The 16,103-nt window shown below is 43.0% G+C and overlaps 1 protein-coding gene across 2 annotated transcripts; it reads left to right on the plus strand.

Annotated features, from left to right (window-relative positions):
• The first annotated feature begins 476 nt into the window (after positions 1 to 476).
• Positions 477 to 15,844, plus strand: Ccdc181 (coiled-coil domain containing 181). Of its 2 annotated transcripts, none has more exons than XM_052200844.1 (6): positions 477 to 653; positions 2,747 to 2,887; positions 4,560 to 5,507; positions 7,051 to 7,197; positions 14,244 to 14,398; positions 15,504 to 15,844. In XM_052200844.1, exons 2-6 carry the CDS (start codon positions 2,771 to 2,773, stop codon positions 15,664 to 15,666), a joined length of 1,530 nt encoding a protein of 509 aa, XP_052056804.1. In that variant the 5' UTR covers positions 477 to 653; positions 2,747 to 2,770; the 3' UTR covers positions 15,667 to 15,844. The 2 variants fall into 2 exon arrangements, with proteins under 2 accessions (XP_052056804.1, XP_052056805.1); XM_052200845.1 differs by lacking the exon at positions 477 to 653 and adding an exon at positions 677 to 796.
• The last annotated feature ends 259 nt before the right edge of the window (positions 15,845 to 16,103 follow it).

Here is a 16,103-nt window from a genome sequence, read left to right on the forward strand (position 1 = left end):
CATGGCTGGCCTATTATCTATCAACACAATCTGAATGTCATCTTATTTTCCTATTATCCATAAAGGCATTTAGGGAAGTTATGGGAAAACTGTAGTTGCCTCTCTTGGTAGGTTTGAATGCTGGAACTAAAGTTCTAATTTCTTTCATAACTCCTTTCTGTAAATAAAATTTTGACTATAATTTCTTTAAGCTGAGGGTCGAAAGAGCAATTCACAATTTGCTATCTTTTAATATTCACTTGAGGAAAATGAACGCAGAAATGCATATATATTTGTAAGTTTTGAAAACAGATTAAAAATCTGGCAAGAGGTATACAAAACCCACACCCGAGGCAGCTGTCCTTCGCCAGGCGCTAGCGCAGATTGAAAACCAAAGTGGGTGTGTGGCTTCCGGGTCTGGGAAACGCTGGCCGGATGTACAGCGCAGGTGTTTGCGGGGATGCGTTCTGCGCCTGCGCGCGATCCTAACACGCCTCTATAGCGGGAAGCCCGGAAGAAGGCCACAGAGACGCGCCGTTGCCATGGCACCCGGGTGCTGGCTGCTTCAGGAGCAGGCCCCGGCGTGTCACCGTTGCCTCGTTGTCAGAGCTTAGAAAAGGAGAAGAGAGCTCCTGCGGCCATCTCTGTGACCCCAGCCGCTGCATCTTCCACAGGCAGGAGGGGGCTTAGCGGGAGTGGCGGGAAGGACGCGCACACAGGTGGCAGGAGCAGGCGGAGGATAAACGTCCGGGCGACGTGGGAGGGAGGCGAGCCATCCTCCCGGGATAAGCCCCAGGATCTCCCCAGCCCCGCGCAGGTCACTTCACCATGCAGAACCCCTCAGCGGACGGCTTAGCCGCTATGAGTGTTTTTCCTATCGTTTTCCCTTCTCAAAGTTTAAGAACGTGAAAGGCAGCTTGCGTGGAAGAAATAAATCGCTCCTGAATTGTTAGCTTCCACACATAGAATGCTGCCCATTCAGTTGGTGCTTAAGATGGATGCCCAGTACGAATCCAGATTTTCACCTAATTTTGTTAAATATTCCTGTCAGAGCTTGTAACAGATTGTAATTAAAAAAAAAAAAAATTCCATTACACCACAGCCTTATCAGGATGCAGCAGGAAGGGTGGACCAGGTAGTTTCATAGTTTTGTGGAAATTTGCTTAACTTCTCTTTAGAAATAAGATGGTTTTTTCCCTCTAAAATGCTTATTTTATATGGAAAGATTTTCTCTTTCCTGTTTATTCTTTTGGTTCTTGGTATTTGAACAAATACTGTTTAAAAGTTTATGTGTGGTAAAGGTGGAATAGAAGTATCAGGTTAAAGTATTTTTAAATATGTTTAATCTCGTGAGAAAGTTACCAATATAATGTGCATCTATGCACGTGGTTCAGACCCACACTGGAAGGTCTTCAGACACTCAGGATTTTCCACACACTTAAGAGGAAGGAGCTCATTTCTACCACTGCAGTTTACTATTGATCTGGCCAAAACCACTTACAAAGATTTTTTTTTAATTGATAATAACTTTATATTATAAGTGTATGGAAAAAAATCACAGCAATAAACTAGGAAATGCTAGGAAATGTGAATGTTGACAGTGCCCTGGTGGTGGTTAGGAAGCCAAAGGCTCGAATACCCTGTGACTCATTTGACAGGCTTAACGGACTTGGCAACAGGAGTTCATGTTTATGTCGGGTGTTTATATTAGAACTGGTGGGGATCCTTTTTTTGATCCAGCTTCATTTAATTTTCATTTACTTTGCCTATGCCCCTTTTAAACTTATATTTGTGTGATTTTAATAGCTCCTAATATATCTGCTATATTTTCATTTGTTATTGGTTCTTGTTTTGAGTTTAGCATTTTAGCTTTTACATTGTTGATATTTTTGTAAGTAATAACGCATGCAGACTTACTAGAATCTTCATTTATGAACGCAGAAGTATGAACTATTTCATACTTATTATTTGTAAACTTAGAATTATGTTTGATATAAGACTCTGGGGAAACATCAAGGAGTTAGTTCTAGAAAAGTTTTCTTCTAGCAGCAAATTAAACATCTTAATTTCAGTCTCCCTTCTGTGGGAAGAGAGCTAATGATACCAAGGTATAGTGAGTGTGAACACTAGTGTGGTTTTTCTTTGCTTTTGTATTTTATTCTGTGTCATACTGGAATCATCTTCAGTGGTGGGTGGGCAGACAGTGTAAGCTAGTGTGTCTTGAAGGTAGATGTTGGTTTATTCAAGTTACCTCAAAACACTTCTAATAGAGAAATGATTGAAGCCCTATATTTGCATTCATCAAGAAGGCCTGTTTTATATATATATAATATATATATTAGCTTAAAAGAATATCTGTAAAGAATACAGTGAATATTTTGATAATGATTACTATCCAGTTAACTCCTTATTTATCCAAATAGCTAAAAGCTAACACTAAGAACAGGACATAAACTACATCGTCTGTTCAAGAAGACTTTTACTAATTGGCAGGGGATGGAGAAAACCCTGTTCCAAGCTCCATCTTCTTACTAACTTAGAGAGCCCATTGCTTAGCACTGGGAGGGCCGGGGATAGGTAGAAGGGTTGTTAGGACTGCCTGCTATGGAAATGTGTTGCCACTGGCAGGTATGTATAAACATGTCTGTGAGTACTTCCTCTTACATGTTTCTGTGTGGTAATTAGCTTATCTTGCAACGCAGATCTCCGTGTCCATCCCACCTCTAAACTGGCTTAACATATACCTTCATCTTTTAAAATCTTACAGCATTATTCATTGATAAGTGGAAAAATGGATGAAGATAAAGATATTGATTCAAAAGAGAGTGGAGAATATGAAGATGACTTTGAAAAGGACCTGGAGTGGTTGATCAATGATAAAGAAAAAAGTAATGGCAGCATAATAGAGGTGTGTGTGCAGTACCAAGAGCCTGCATGGGAACTCCATCAGTAGCACGCCAGGGCGTTACATCAGTAGCATGCGTGGTAATCATGCCAATAGCATGCTTGGCATGTACATCAGGAAAGAGTTTTGCAGCCATGAAGGTTTTCATTCTTGCTTTCTTACCTAAACTTCACAGCATTTTCTTATGTGCATTGTTATCTTTGTCTTGGACATTGGATGGTTTAAACACTATGTCTTTTTTAAAAATATTTATTTATTTAAATAAATATTTATTCATTATATATGAGTACACTGTAGCTGTCTTCAGACACCCCAGAAGAGGGCAACAGATCCCATTACGGATGGCTGTAAGCCACCATATGGTTGCTGGGATTTAAACTCGGGACCTTTGGAAGAGCAGTCAGTGCTCTTAACCGCTGAGCCATCTGTCCAGCCCCTAAACACTATGTCTTAATGTTTGGGTTAATGACAGGAGTTAAAATGCATTTAACAAAGCTCAATCGATAAAGAGATTTAAAACTGAATAAATAACATGATTTAATGCATCCAAGTTGAAAACTTTAAAAAACATCATGGGTTTATACTATTTCTTTTAGATTTATTTATTTATTTTGTGTATATGAGTACACTGTAGCTGTCTTCATGCACATCAGAAGAGGGCGCCAGATCTCACTACAGATGGTTGTGAGCCACCATGTGGTTGCTGGGAATCGAACTCAGGACCTATGGGAGAGCAGCTGTGCCATCTCTTCAGCCCCGGGTTTATACTTTTAATATAAATAAATCCTTTAAAAATATAATCTCCCAAATAATAGTTGAAACTTTATGACAAAATTAACACTTCAGAGTAGTGAAGATAGGAAACAAAATAAAGAGCTGACCTGAACTGTAATGAATCAGGATCCTGTGCTGATAATCAGATACATGGAGGGGAAATCAGGAAAAATGACCCTTTCCTGGATCTTCCTGTTTTACACACACACACACACACACACACACACACACACACACACGGTGCATATACTCATATATAATTTGTGTGTACAGATATCAGTGTGAATAAGTGAAGGAGTAACAAGACATATGCCTGAGATGTTGCCTGAGGTGACTTTAGAAGGAAAGCAATAAGAATAGTTAGTTAGATTCCAGGAGGTGAACAGAAAGGATTTGAGGAAATGAAGGGGAGCAGGTTTTACAAACTCAGCACATCTTGATTTGTTACATGGTAGAGAAAAAAATGCAGTAGAATATTTGAAAAAAATAACCACAGTGAAGTTTTTCCTAGGCGGTCGTAAGAGCAGAGTTCCATGTGCCCAGGAAGTAGCAGCGTGAGGGAGGCAGAGATTCCGGAGAACTGGAGCTGAGCCAGGGCCTTGAAGCTGCAGTAGCTCTGGCTGTGGCGCGCAGGGCTGTAGCGTGAGAGTGACGATAGTGAGGACTCATTGTTTCCCTTGTATGCCTCAGAGGTGCTCAGAAAGATGGGCTACAGTGTTATGGTAAGGTGTAGGCCAGAAGAACCTAAATTGCCCTGTGTATGAAATAAACCACACGAACGCAAAAAGCAATCTATTCACTTGTCCCCCAAGTAAATGAATAGAATTTCAATTGTACTGGAGAGTAAACTGATTTGTTTGGTTTTGTTTTGCTTTTTTTGTTGGTTTTATTTCTTTTAAAGATGGCTTGCAAGAAGGAAGACGATCTTGACCAGGAATTACAAGAGAAGGAAACAGAAACAGAACTTGGCCAACAGCTCTCTGATCCAGATAAACCTCCAAAGGATGAGGCCTTGCCCAGAAGAAATGATTTCATTTCTGTCCCAAGTATTCAGCCGTTGGATCCCATATCAGACTCAGACAGTGAGAACTCCTTCCAGGATTCCAAACCAGAAAACCAGAAAGACCTGGAGGACGAAGAGGATGAGGAAGTAAGGAGATACATTATGGAGAAAATTATAGAGGCTAACAAGCTTCTGCAGACTCAAGAACCTGTGAACGATAAGAGGGAGAGAAAACTGAAGTTCAAAGACAAATTGGTTGATCTGGAAGTGCCACCATTAGAGGACCGTGATACCTGTAAAGCTCTCTTAGAAAATGAGACCAACATGTCTGGGAAACTGTCCCAGTTATGTATTTCTGGTGACTTAGGACAAGAGAGTGTGCTTGTGTCAGTTACCGATGGCAGCTGTGAAGAAAACGATAGGAAGATACTGGTGGAGAGAGATGGAAAGTTTGAACTCATGAATCTGCAGGACATTGAGAGTCAGGGCTTTCTGCCCCCCATTAGCAGTGCTAATGGTGTGGAGCATGAGTCCTCACAGTTGCCGCTCAGGTCTCCCAACCCATCTGTCGGCGGCATCAAGAAAGAAGAGCCTGAAGCAAAGGCTCATGTCGTGACTCTCTCTCCAGTAGGAGAGCCATTGGCTCAAGTCCCTCAGCCACCACCCAACCCCAAGAACCGTCCAAGCTCAGCTGCCAACTCAGAACTAAACAAAAAGATCAGGAGATCCAATCACAGGATACAGTCGGCAGGTGTCTCTCCAGTGACCTCAACATACTGTCTTTCACCACGACAGAAGGAACTCCAAAAACAGCTGGAACGGAAGCGCGAGAAGCTCAAGAGGGAGGTAAGAAGGCAGGTGGGCAGGTGTGTGGGAAGAAGAGTGGATCTCATGTTGGATCCGTGTCACAAGACAGGAATGGTTCAAAATCCCAGGAGTTGTAGCCTCGTACTGACTTTCATGTTGTTAAATTGCTGGGGTAAATGTTGAGGGGTTGGGGTACTGCCATTACCTTGATTCTTTCTTGTAGACATTACAAAAGATAGTATTGTTAGGCCCAGACCAATCTCAGACATGACACTGTCACCGTTATCGTGACTTGAAAGCAAGTGCTACGAGATAGGTGAGACTCAGGTCTTATGTGAAACAGGGAAGGCACGAGGTAGGTGACAGGTCAGCTTGCATCACCATTGCACTTCATAGATCTTTCGTGTCTATAATTCCTTGATTCCGGGGATTGCAGTTAATGGAATGAGGGTGGATCTTGCTGAGGATGCAGCTCCGTGGTAGTGCGGTGCCTAGCATGCCCAGCGCTCTTGGCTCCATCACCTCTCCTCAGGATAAGGGAGTAGAGCCATGCTGGAATTCTCCAAATCCCTCTGAGATCGCAAATGATGACACCATTGAGAAGAGGTCAAACGCCTTGCCCAAGTTGGCATTTGGCATTTGTATGATCACAGAGATCCTGGCTCACGACCAACGTGTAGCTTCCTGCTGTCCCACAATGCTTCATTCTTTGACTACTGGTGACTATCTTACAGTTCTGCAGAATGGATATAAGCAACTTCCTTTAAGTTTAGATAGCTTCTTTTTATAATGGTAGCTACAGTTTCATTTTTTTAAATAACCAAGTCACTAAGTGTGCTCCTGATAGCAAAAGTGCTGGTATATAAGCATAAATAACCTGGTAAACATTTTAATAAAAAATTCAAAACTCCTATAAAATTACAGCTAACTCTTCTATCATCAGCAGCAGATTTAAAGTTTGGTCTCTTTACTCCATTTCTTTTCTATTTTTAAGGTAAATTATTTATTCAGTTACTGCTTTAGTCTTAGTATTGTGCTATTGTGAGGCGAGACCCCAGGCTTCTGAGTGGGTACCCCACCAGCCTGCTAAGCTACACTGCCAGCATTAGTTAGCCTTCTTTTAAAATAAGGCATAGGCTACATCCTGCATCTTCCACATGTATTTCCCACACATTCTAAGTGAGTGAATTATTTCCCTTCATAACTGCAGTACCATCTTCACAACTGATTTAACAATGGAAAAATGCTCAAGCAATGTCTAATGCTTCTTGAAAGTGTTTGCATTATTGTAATTTAATTAATTGGTACCGAGAGTAACGTAAGAATAGACAAAAGGTACACATGGTTCCCAATGGTGTGTAGTGAACACCATGTAACTAGACACTTCTCTGACTTAACTGCTCGAAAGAACTCCATTTTTCCTCTTAAGCTAATTAGAGCCCTCCCCCCCCACCCCCATTTGAAAGAGGAGCAGTTTTGATTTGGAAAGTTTTGAGGCAGGGAATCCTAATTTCAGAAGTCAAAATACACCCTCCTGACTCACATCCAGACTGATGAATTTCCCACTAATTCCCCTCCCCAGGAAGAACAGCGCAAACTAGAGGAAGAGAATGAGAAGAAAAAGGAGAACGAGATGGTGTTTAAAGCATGGCTGCAGAAGAAAAGAGAGCAGGTCGTGGAAATGCGGAGAGTTCAGCGGGCAAAGCAGATCGAAGACATGAGCAGCAGAGTGAGTGAACTGCGTGCGTGCGCTGTGAGACACGAGCTCCGCACCCACGGGGGTCAGGGAGAGACGAGCACGGTACCCACGGGGGTCAGGGAGAGACAAGCTCCGCACCCACGGGGGTCAGGGAGAGACAAGCTCCGCACCCACGGGGGGTCAGGGAGAGACGAGCTCTGCATCCACGGGGGGTCAGGGAGAGACGAGCTCCGCACCCACGGGGGTCAGGGAGAGACGAGCTCCGCACCCACGGGGGTCAGGGAGAGACGAGCTCCACACCCACGGGGGGTCAGGGAGAGACGAGCTCCGCACCCACGGGGGTCAGGGAGAGACGAGCTCCGCACCCACGGGGGGTCAGGGAGAGACGAGCTCCGCACCCACAGGGGGTCAGGGAGAGACGAGCTCCGCACCCACGGGGGGGTCAGGGAGAGACGAGCTCCGCACCCACGGGGGGTCAGGGAGAGACGAGCTCCGCACCCACGGGGGTCAGGGAGAGACGAGCTCCGCACCCACGGGGGTCAGGGAGAGACGAGCTCCGCACCCACGGGGGACTCATCTGTTTTTTTAAGATTCACTTATTTATGTATGTGAGTACACTGTTGCTGTCTTCAGACGCCTCAGAAGGGGACAAGCGGATCTCATTACAGATGGTTGTGAGCCACCAAGTGAGTGCTGGGAATTGAACTCAGGATCTCTGGAAGAGCAGCAGTGTTCTTGTCTTTGCAGAAGGAAAACATGACCGACCCAATTCACCCCTGCAGACGGAGCCATGGGTGTGGCTCTAGTTTCCTTAAACTGACCAAAATCAGATGATTCTAGTTATAGTCAAACTTTACTACCACAGGAAAAAAATTTAGTTCATATTTTAAGGTGTTTTAACCTTAATATTCAAAGTGGAAAAAACCCACACTTCTCCTTACAAACCAACAGACTGCAGCCATAAGTAAAATCTCTCAAATTTAAAATGCCAAGTATTTACTGATTTTATTTATGTGTATGTGTGTTTTGCCTCCAAGTATGCTGTGCCCCATGTGTGTGCCTGGTACCTGAGGGGTCAGAAGAGGACATCAGATCCCCTGGAGATAGATCACAGCCGGGAGCTGCCCTCCGTGTAGGTTCTGGGATTCAACCCAGGTCCTCTGGGAGTGCAGCCACGGCTCTTAAGTACTGAGTCATCTCTCCAGCGCCACAGCCACATTTTTAAAAATTGAAATACAGTGCCCGGAGGGGTGGCTCTTTTTATTTAATTTAACTTTTACATATGTATTTTCAGAAATTCAGTATGTTGCTTGTCCCTTTTCATGGACAGCCTCTGTTGTTAGATAATACATTTACCTATCTAACTTCTATCCTTCTGTTAATTAACTCATTCCTCATGTAGGATTAGAAAGACTTCCATATTGTGCCGTACTGGTGCTTCAATGAAGCTGTACATTATAGTGAGGAACATCAAGACTCTGTAGGGATGTTTTTTGTTTTTTTTTTCTGTTTTTTTTTTTTCCAAGACAGGGTTTTTCTATGCAGCCCTGGCTGTCCTGGAACTCACTCTGTAGACCAGGCTGGCCTCGAACTCAGAAATCCGCCAGCCTCTGCCTCCCAAGTGCTGGGATTACAGGTGTGCACCACCACCACCCGGCGGGATGGTTTTTTAAAAGTAGAATTTTAGACTTTGAGTGGTCAGAGTAAAATTTTTGTCATGTCCAGTTACTCACTCAAGTTTAAAGCAATGTCTAGTTCCTACAGCAGTATGAGTGATGTGTTTGCCACAGATTAGTAATTCTGTGTGTGATTTATCTTCTCAGTTTGTCTTCAGATCAGTAATATCCATGCTTGTATGTGAGCACAGGTTTGTGTTTGGGCTATAATAAGAAAGATAGAAACACTGGTTCCTGTTGTAGATGGCTTTTGGTAGGATAGCTATTTTTACTATTAATGTTAATAGTAAATTAACATTGATAGTTAATGGTTAATGTTAATTCTACCAGTCTGTAAGTGTGGGAGATCTTACCATCTTCTGATTATCTTTTTAGTTTCTTTCTTCAATGTCTTAAGGTTTTTATCATATATATCTTTTACTTTCTTGGTTAAAGAGTTAGTCCAGGAATATTTTATATTAGTTGAGTCTATTGTGAAAAATGTTGTTCCCCTGATTTCTTTCTCAGTTCATTTATTGTTTGTATATAGGAGGGGTGATCTTTGTGAGTTAATTTTGTGTCACACTACTTTGCTGAGACAGTTTATATGACATTAAATTTGGAGGTTGCTTATGTACACTATCATATCATCTGCAAATAATACTTTGACTTCTTTTCCAGTTTGTACTCCCTGATCCCCTTCAGCTGTCTTATTGCTCTAGCTGAGACTTCAGGTACTATAGTGAGCAGGTACAGAGAGAGTGGACAGCCTGGTCTTGTTTCTAATCTTAGTGGAGTTGCTTTGTGTTTCTCTCCATTTAAGTTGATGCTATCTATGGGCTTGCTGTGAACTGCCTTTATTTGTTGATGTATGTCTCTTGTACCCTGTCTTAGTCACTGTTTTGTTGCTGTGGAGAGACACTGTGACTATAAAAGAAACTCTTATAATAAAAAAAAAACCATTTAATTGGGGCTGACTTACATTTTCAGAGGTTTAGTCCGTTATTGTTATGGTGAGGGGCGTGCCAAGCAGACATGGTGCTAGAGAGTAGCTGAGACTTCTACGTCCAGGTCCACAGAGAGCAGCAGAGAGACACTGGGTCTGGCGTCTGAAACCTTAGAGCCTACCCGTAGTGATACACTTCCTCTGACAAGACCATACCTACTCCAGCAAGGCCACACTTCCTAATAGTACCACCTCTAGTGACCCAGCATTCAAACACATGGACCTATAGGGACCAATCCTATTCATACCACCACAAGTCCATAATCACTCTAGGAGTTTTATCATGAAGGAATGCTGGATTTTGTCAAAGGCCTTTCTGTATCTAATGAGATGATTGTATATGTAGGTTTTGTCTCTCAATTTGTTTCTATGACATTAAGTTTATTGATTTTATGTTGAGCCATCCCAACACCTCTGGAATAAAGCCTACTTGAGCATGGTGGATGATATTTTCATATATGCTTGCATTCAGTTTGCAAATATTTTATTGAAGTTTTACATCTATGTTCATAAGTGAAATTAGTTTGAACTTCTCTTTTTTGTTGTGTCTCTGTGTAGGAGGGAGATGTGGCCATCAGAGTAACTGAGGCTCATAAAAGGCTTCATGCAGTGTTCTTTCTTTTGTTTTGGGGAGTTCTTTGAGGAGTATTGGCTTTCATTTTCTGAAAGTTTAGTAGTATTCTCTTTTAAAACCATACATCCCTGGGCTTTTGTTAGTTGGGCTTTTTGTTGTTGTTGTTGTTTGTTTTTAGAGAAAAGTGTTTATTTTGCTTACACTTCCAGTAACTTAAAAGAAAGAAGTCAAGGCAGGAGCTCAGCAGGGCAGGGACCTGAAGAGCAGGGCAGAGGCCCTAGAGGAGTGTTGCTCACTGGCTTGTTCCCACGGTTCGCTCAGTCAGTTTTCTTCCTTCCACCCTCCCTGCCTTCCTTCATTCTTTTCTTTTTTAAATTAACTTTGTATTAATTCTTTGTGAGTTTTATGTCATGGACATAAGAGCGGGGTTCCTGGCCCTGCCCCTTGCTGGCTGCAGCACTGGGTGAGCTATCTGAGGTAGTGCTGGAGAGCTCGCCCTGGTGGTGTGAGCTGGGGAGAGCTTGCAGGCTGACCAACTCAGCTCCCTCCCAGGCCCAGATCCAGGCCATTCTGGCTTCTAGAGACTCCATCACGAAGCCAGGTATAATTCTACTAGGTCTACCATCCCCTCCCTCTCAGTTTACTATTCTTTCTTTGTTCTGTATGTTTAGTGTTTGATTATTATGTGCCAAGGAGACATGGTTTTCTGGTCCAGTCATTTTGTTTCTTGTACTTTGATAGGCACCTTCCTTTAGGTTAGGACAATGTTCTGTGCCTATGACCTGGGTTTGTTCTTCATCCTCTGTTCCTATTACTCACAGATTTGGTCTTTATGTGGTATCTCAGATTTCCAGAATGCTTTATGCCTGGAATCTTTAATTTTAACACTTTCTTTGACCAAGGTATCCATTTCTTCTATCTTGTCTTCAGTGCTTGAGAGTGCCTCTTCCTTTACTTGTATTCTGTTGGCGAGGCCTGCCTGAGGCTCCTGTTTGGTTCCTAAACTTTTCATTGTCAGTTTCCCTCAGAAAGGGGTTCTTTATCAATTCTGTTTCTACTTGCAGATCTTGAATGCTTCCTTCATTTCTCTCCACTGTTTATATTTTCATAGATATCTTTAACAAACTTATTCATTTCCCCTTTAAGGACCTCTAATATATCCATAAAGGCTATGCTGGAGGCCTTGTCTTGTGATTCATCTATAGTGTGTTTCTCAGGTCCTACTGCACTAGTGCGACTGGGTTGTAGTGGAAGCATATTGTCCTCTCTGCTTTGTTTTTACACTGGTGTCTAGGCATGTGGGCTTAGGAAGATTGAAAACTTCAGTCTGACACCTGGTCTTGTCTTTTTGGGTGAGTGTTCCATTCCTTGGCTTCTGTTGCCCTCTTTGGTTTTTAGGAGAGTATGGTGGCCTTAAGTTTGCTGGTAAGGAATGTGTCTTAGTCAGGGTTTCTATTCCTGCACAGACATCATGACCAAGAAGTAAGTTGGGGAGGAAAGGGTTTATTCAGCTTACACTTCCATGTTGCAGTTCATCACTAAAGGAAGTCAGGACTGGAACTTAAGCAGGTCAGGAAGCAGGAGCTGATGCAGAGGCCATGGAGGGATGTTCCTTACTGGCTTGCTTCCCCTGGCTTGCTCAGCCTGCTCTCTTATAGAACCCAAGAGCACCAGCCCAAAGGTGGAACCACCCACAAATGCCCCACAGCTGGATCTCATGGAGGCACTTCCCCAACTGAAACTCCTTTCTCTGTGATAACTCCAGCCTGTGTCAAGTTGACACACGAAACTAGCCAGTACAGAATGCTTGTGAGATCCTGCAGGTGTGGCCCCTGGGCATTCTGGACCGAGTGTATTTCTAGGTGTTGGGAACTGACATTCAGGAGTGGAGATGGGTGGGGTGCGTGCTGAGGGAGTCCAAAGGAAGGAGGGAAGCATGATGTGCCACCAGCATCTGCTTTATCTCCCGGGAATGGGGGCAGACACAGGGGAGAGGCACCACAGTTGGTCTGCCTCAGAGCTGAAGATGAGACAGGGCAATTGGATTTGGAGGAGAGGAGGGGAGTGAGGATCTGAAGGTTGCCTGTTCCTTCCAGGCCTGCATGGTGGGTGGGTTCCCAGGGAATGCCTGTGGGAGGTGGTGGCAGAGACCAAGGGATGAGGTGGTGATGGAGGCTGCTGTAGGAGAAGATCCTGTGTGATCCTCTGGAAATGGGGCTGAGAAGAAGGGGGAGCATCAACCGCTGGCCTGATACAAACCAGAGGACAAGACTGGGGGATTGTATTTAGATTTACTGATGGAGAGGTGAAGATCTGCAGTTAGCCCTCCTGCTTCCCTGGCCAATGTGGCCACTCAAAGTTTATTTGTATCAGGACTGAAGAGGGAACTCAGTAGCTAAGAACACCTGTTGCTCTTTAGAAAAACCTAGGCTCAATTCTCAGCACTGACATGTACCTTATGATTGTGACTTACAAGGTGTCCGATGCTTCAGTTTTGTACAGGCACTACCCACATGTGCACATAATCACACACAGAATTATGTGCACAAATATACATAATTTAAAACAATAGAAAAGAATTCCTAAAATTACTTTTAACAAAAATTCCATGAATTAGGAATTTCAAAATTATTACAAATATTATTAGTATTTTCAGGATTTATTTTGTTAGAGCAAAACTTTCAGTGTCCCAGTTGAAAAAAATCAGGAAAGGATATGAATAGTAAGTTGATCCTACAGATGACCATAGCGTATAAAAAATGATACAAACTCTAAAACCAAAGAAATACTGATTAAAGTTATCAGGTATCCAATGTAACAGTTTGTCTGTTGCTTATTAGGTGACATGTGCTGTCTCGTGTCAGGAATACAGTTTCAACCAAAATAAGGACACTCTGTCTTAGAGACAGTTTAGAGAGGGTGGAGAGGTGACTTAACACTAAACAGTGCAGCAGAGGTCCTGAGTGGTTCCCAGCACCCATATCAGGTGGCTCACAGCTGCTAGGACTAAAGCTCTGGGGAGACACCTGTACATATGTGCATGTGCAGACTGACACACATATAAAATAAAAATGTTAATTATGAAGTGATAATACTATATAAAATGGTATGCAAAATCATGAGTGTATGTGTGCATCCAGCAATAATTATAGTTGTATTTTTTCAAATAACTTATTTTCATGTGTATGGGTGTTTTGTCTGCATGTATGCCTTCTCACCACGTGTGCAGTGCCTATGGAGGCCAATAGAGGGCAGTGGAAGCCACTGGAACTGGAGGTACAGATGGTTGTGAGCTGCCACATGGATGTGGGAGCCAAACCTGGGTCCTTGGAAAGAGTGGCCAGTGCTCTTTCCACTGAGCCATCTCTCCAGTCCCAATAGTAGTTTTGAAGATGTGCAGTGAATTACATATTTATAAACTGTACTCTATGGAACTTTTAGGAACTGCTCTAAAGCTCTCAATTCGTTGTTTTATATGCTTGTATCTCTGGGGAAAATATGTTTGATTTGTCAAGTAATTCAACTTTGAAAACTACAACCGTTACTTTTCTCCTTTAATTAATTTGTACTGGGGTGGTGCTGGGGTGGATCTCAGGACACTGAGCAATGCCAGCTATGTGCTCCTGGGCACCCACCCCCATTTTCCTCCCTAGGGTGAAGGCTTCCTTACAGAAGCGTAATCAGTGTGGTGGATGATGGGAAATGCACTTGGGTTGTGTTGGGAATGCAGCCACGAAGTTGGTGTGTAAACGCTGCCTGGGGACTTGGTTCTGTGGAGCGTCAAGAAGCAGCTTTAGTTCCCCTGAATTAAGCCAATCTCTCTCCCTTTCTTTCTCCTCAGCAAGTGAACAGAGACCCACAACAAGCTTTTCGATTATGGCTTAAGAAAAAGCATGAGGAGCAGATGAAAGAAAGGAAGACAGAGGAACTCAGAAAGCAAGAGGAGTGCTTGTTCTTCCTGAGAGGAACTGAGGGCCGTGAGAGGGCCTTCCGACAGTAGGTTAAAGTGGGGCTTGGAGTGTTCAGAAGCTAGCCCAGCCGTTCCTGCTGGGGTCTGTTACCTCACTGGCCCTGAGCATACATCAGAGCTTTAGCCTTCGGGGGGGGGGGGGGGGGGGTTGGAGAATAAAGGTTGACTCTACTTGGGTGAACTTCCTCCATCCGTCCCTCCGTCCATTCTTCCCTCTGTCCCTCTGTCCCTCTCTCCCTCATTCTTTTCCTATCTGTATGTCAACCTTTTATTATAAAAGTGCAAATTTATATTTTCATCATCCAAAAATCTAATCATGACTATTAGCACTAGAATGCCTATCTTTTAAATACTTCTTTGCAAATATATTTACAATAAAAAGACACATTGTGATCATATTGTTCCTAACGTAATTAATTTGCTTAATGTAAAATGCAACTCAGGACCCCCAAAGTATGATTTTCTTATTATTCTAATAGTTGTTTGGGTTTATTTCTGAAAAACAGTATTTATGCATATATATGTATATCCCACATATATTTCTATACCAGATAGATGTGTATAAGGTTAGTTCTTGTGTTATTTTAATAAGCAAGGACTCTTCCTTAATTTCCTTTTGATGCTTAGATTTCCTCTATCCCTTTCATACTCAGGTGCCTCTTGCATCTTAAGGAAGGGCTGTTTTATCCAGCTAGAGGCACAGGCTCCACACTTTCCCTGTTAAGAAATGTGAGGCAGCAGTTTTGAATCTTGCTAGTGTTTTTAACTGAACTAATGTTTTACATGCTAATTTCAAGGACTAACTTATTTGGAATATAGCAAATAGTTATTTGCTTAGAAAATGATTATTTTGGAAAAGGGCTAGGACCTGTATGTAACTTGTGTAAGTTAGATTACTACCAAGCGAAGCAAGCTGTCAGTTTTCCCACAAGACAAACCTCATTTCAAGCACTTGATCCCAGGTGTAAACAGCTTTCTTGAATGAGCCTGGGAAATAAGCCTATAAATGTTCAGTTGATTCTTTAACCGTTGTTTTGACCCCATTTCATTACAGAAATGTTAGTTTTCTATGCTTGTAGAGGAGAAGTTTAGCCTGTGGTACTCACCAATCTCATCATGCTCTTCCTACAGATGGCTCAGGAGGAAACAGATAGAGAAAATAGCCGAGCAGCAGGCTGTCAAGGAGCGAGCCCGGCAGCTGCGGCTGGAAGCGCGCCGCTCCAAACAGCTCCAGAGCAGCCTGTATGGCGTGCCGGAAGCCAAGGCTTTCCGCTTCACAGACCACTACAACTGAGGCCGCCTGGGAAAGACTTCATTTAAAGCTGCTGTCACCAGAATTGTGTGTGTTGTTTCCCATGGGCCCCTTGTCTTGATAATACTCCAAATTGTGGGAGTGGGATTTGCCTTTTGGTGATGCTGAATTTATGTTGTTTTCGCACAAACACAAAATAAATGTCTCTCACAGTGTTGAATGTGTGGTGTCACCTTGTAGTCAGTGCCACAAACTGATCAACTAGGAAACTGTTCTACCTGTAAGCCACTTTAACATCCCTACCCAGAAATCCACAAGAAAGGCATACATTTCTTTTTATAGTTCTCATGATCATTTAAAATACTGCAGCAGAGGGACAGCAAGATGTCTGTGGGTAAAGACACTTGCCACCAAGTCTGATGTCCTAAGTTCAATTCCTGGGCTCCACATGGTGGGAAAGAGAACAAGCTCTCACAAGC

The sequence above is a fragment of the Apodemus sylvaticus genome, chromosome 12, assembly GCF_947179515.1.
Source record: "Apodemus sylvaticus chromosome 12, mApoSyl1.1, whole genome shotgun sequence".
In the NCBI taxonomy this organism is placed as follows: Eukaryota; Metazoa; Chordata; class Mammalia; order Rodentia; family Muridae; genus Apodemus; species Apodemus sylvaticus.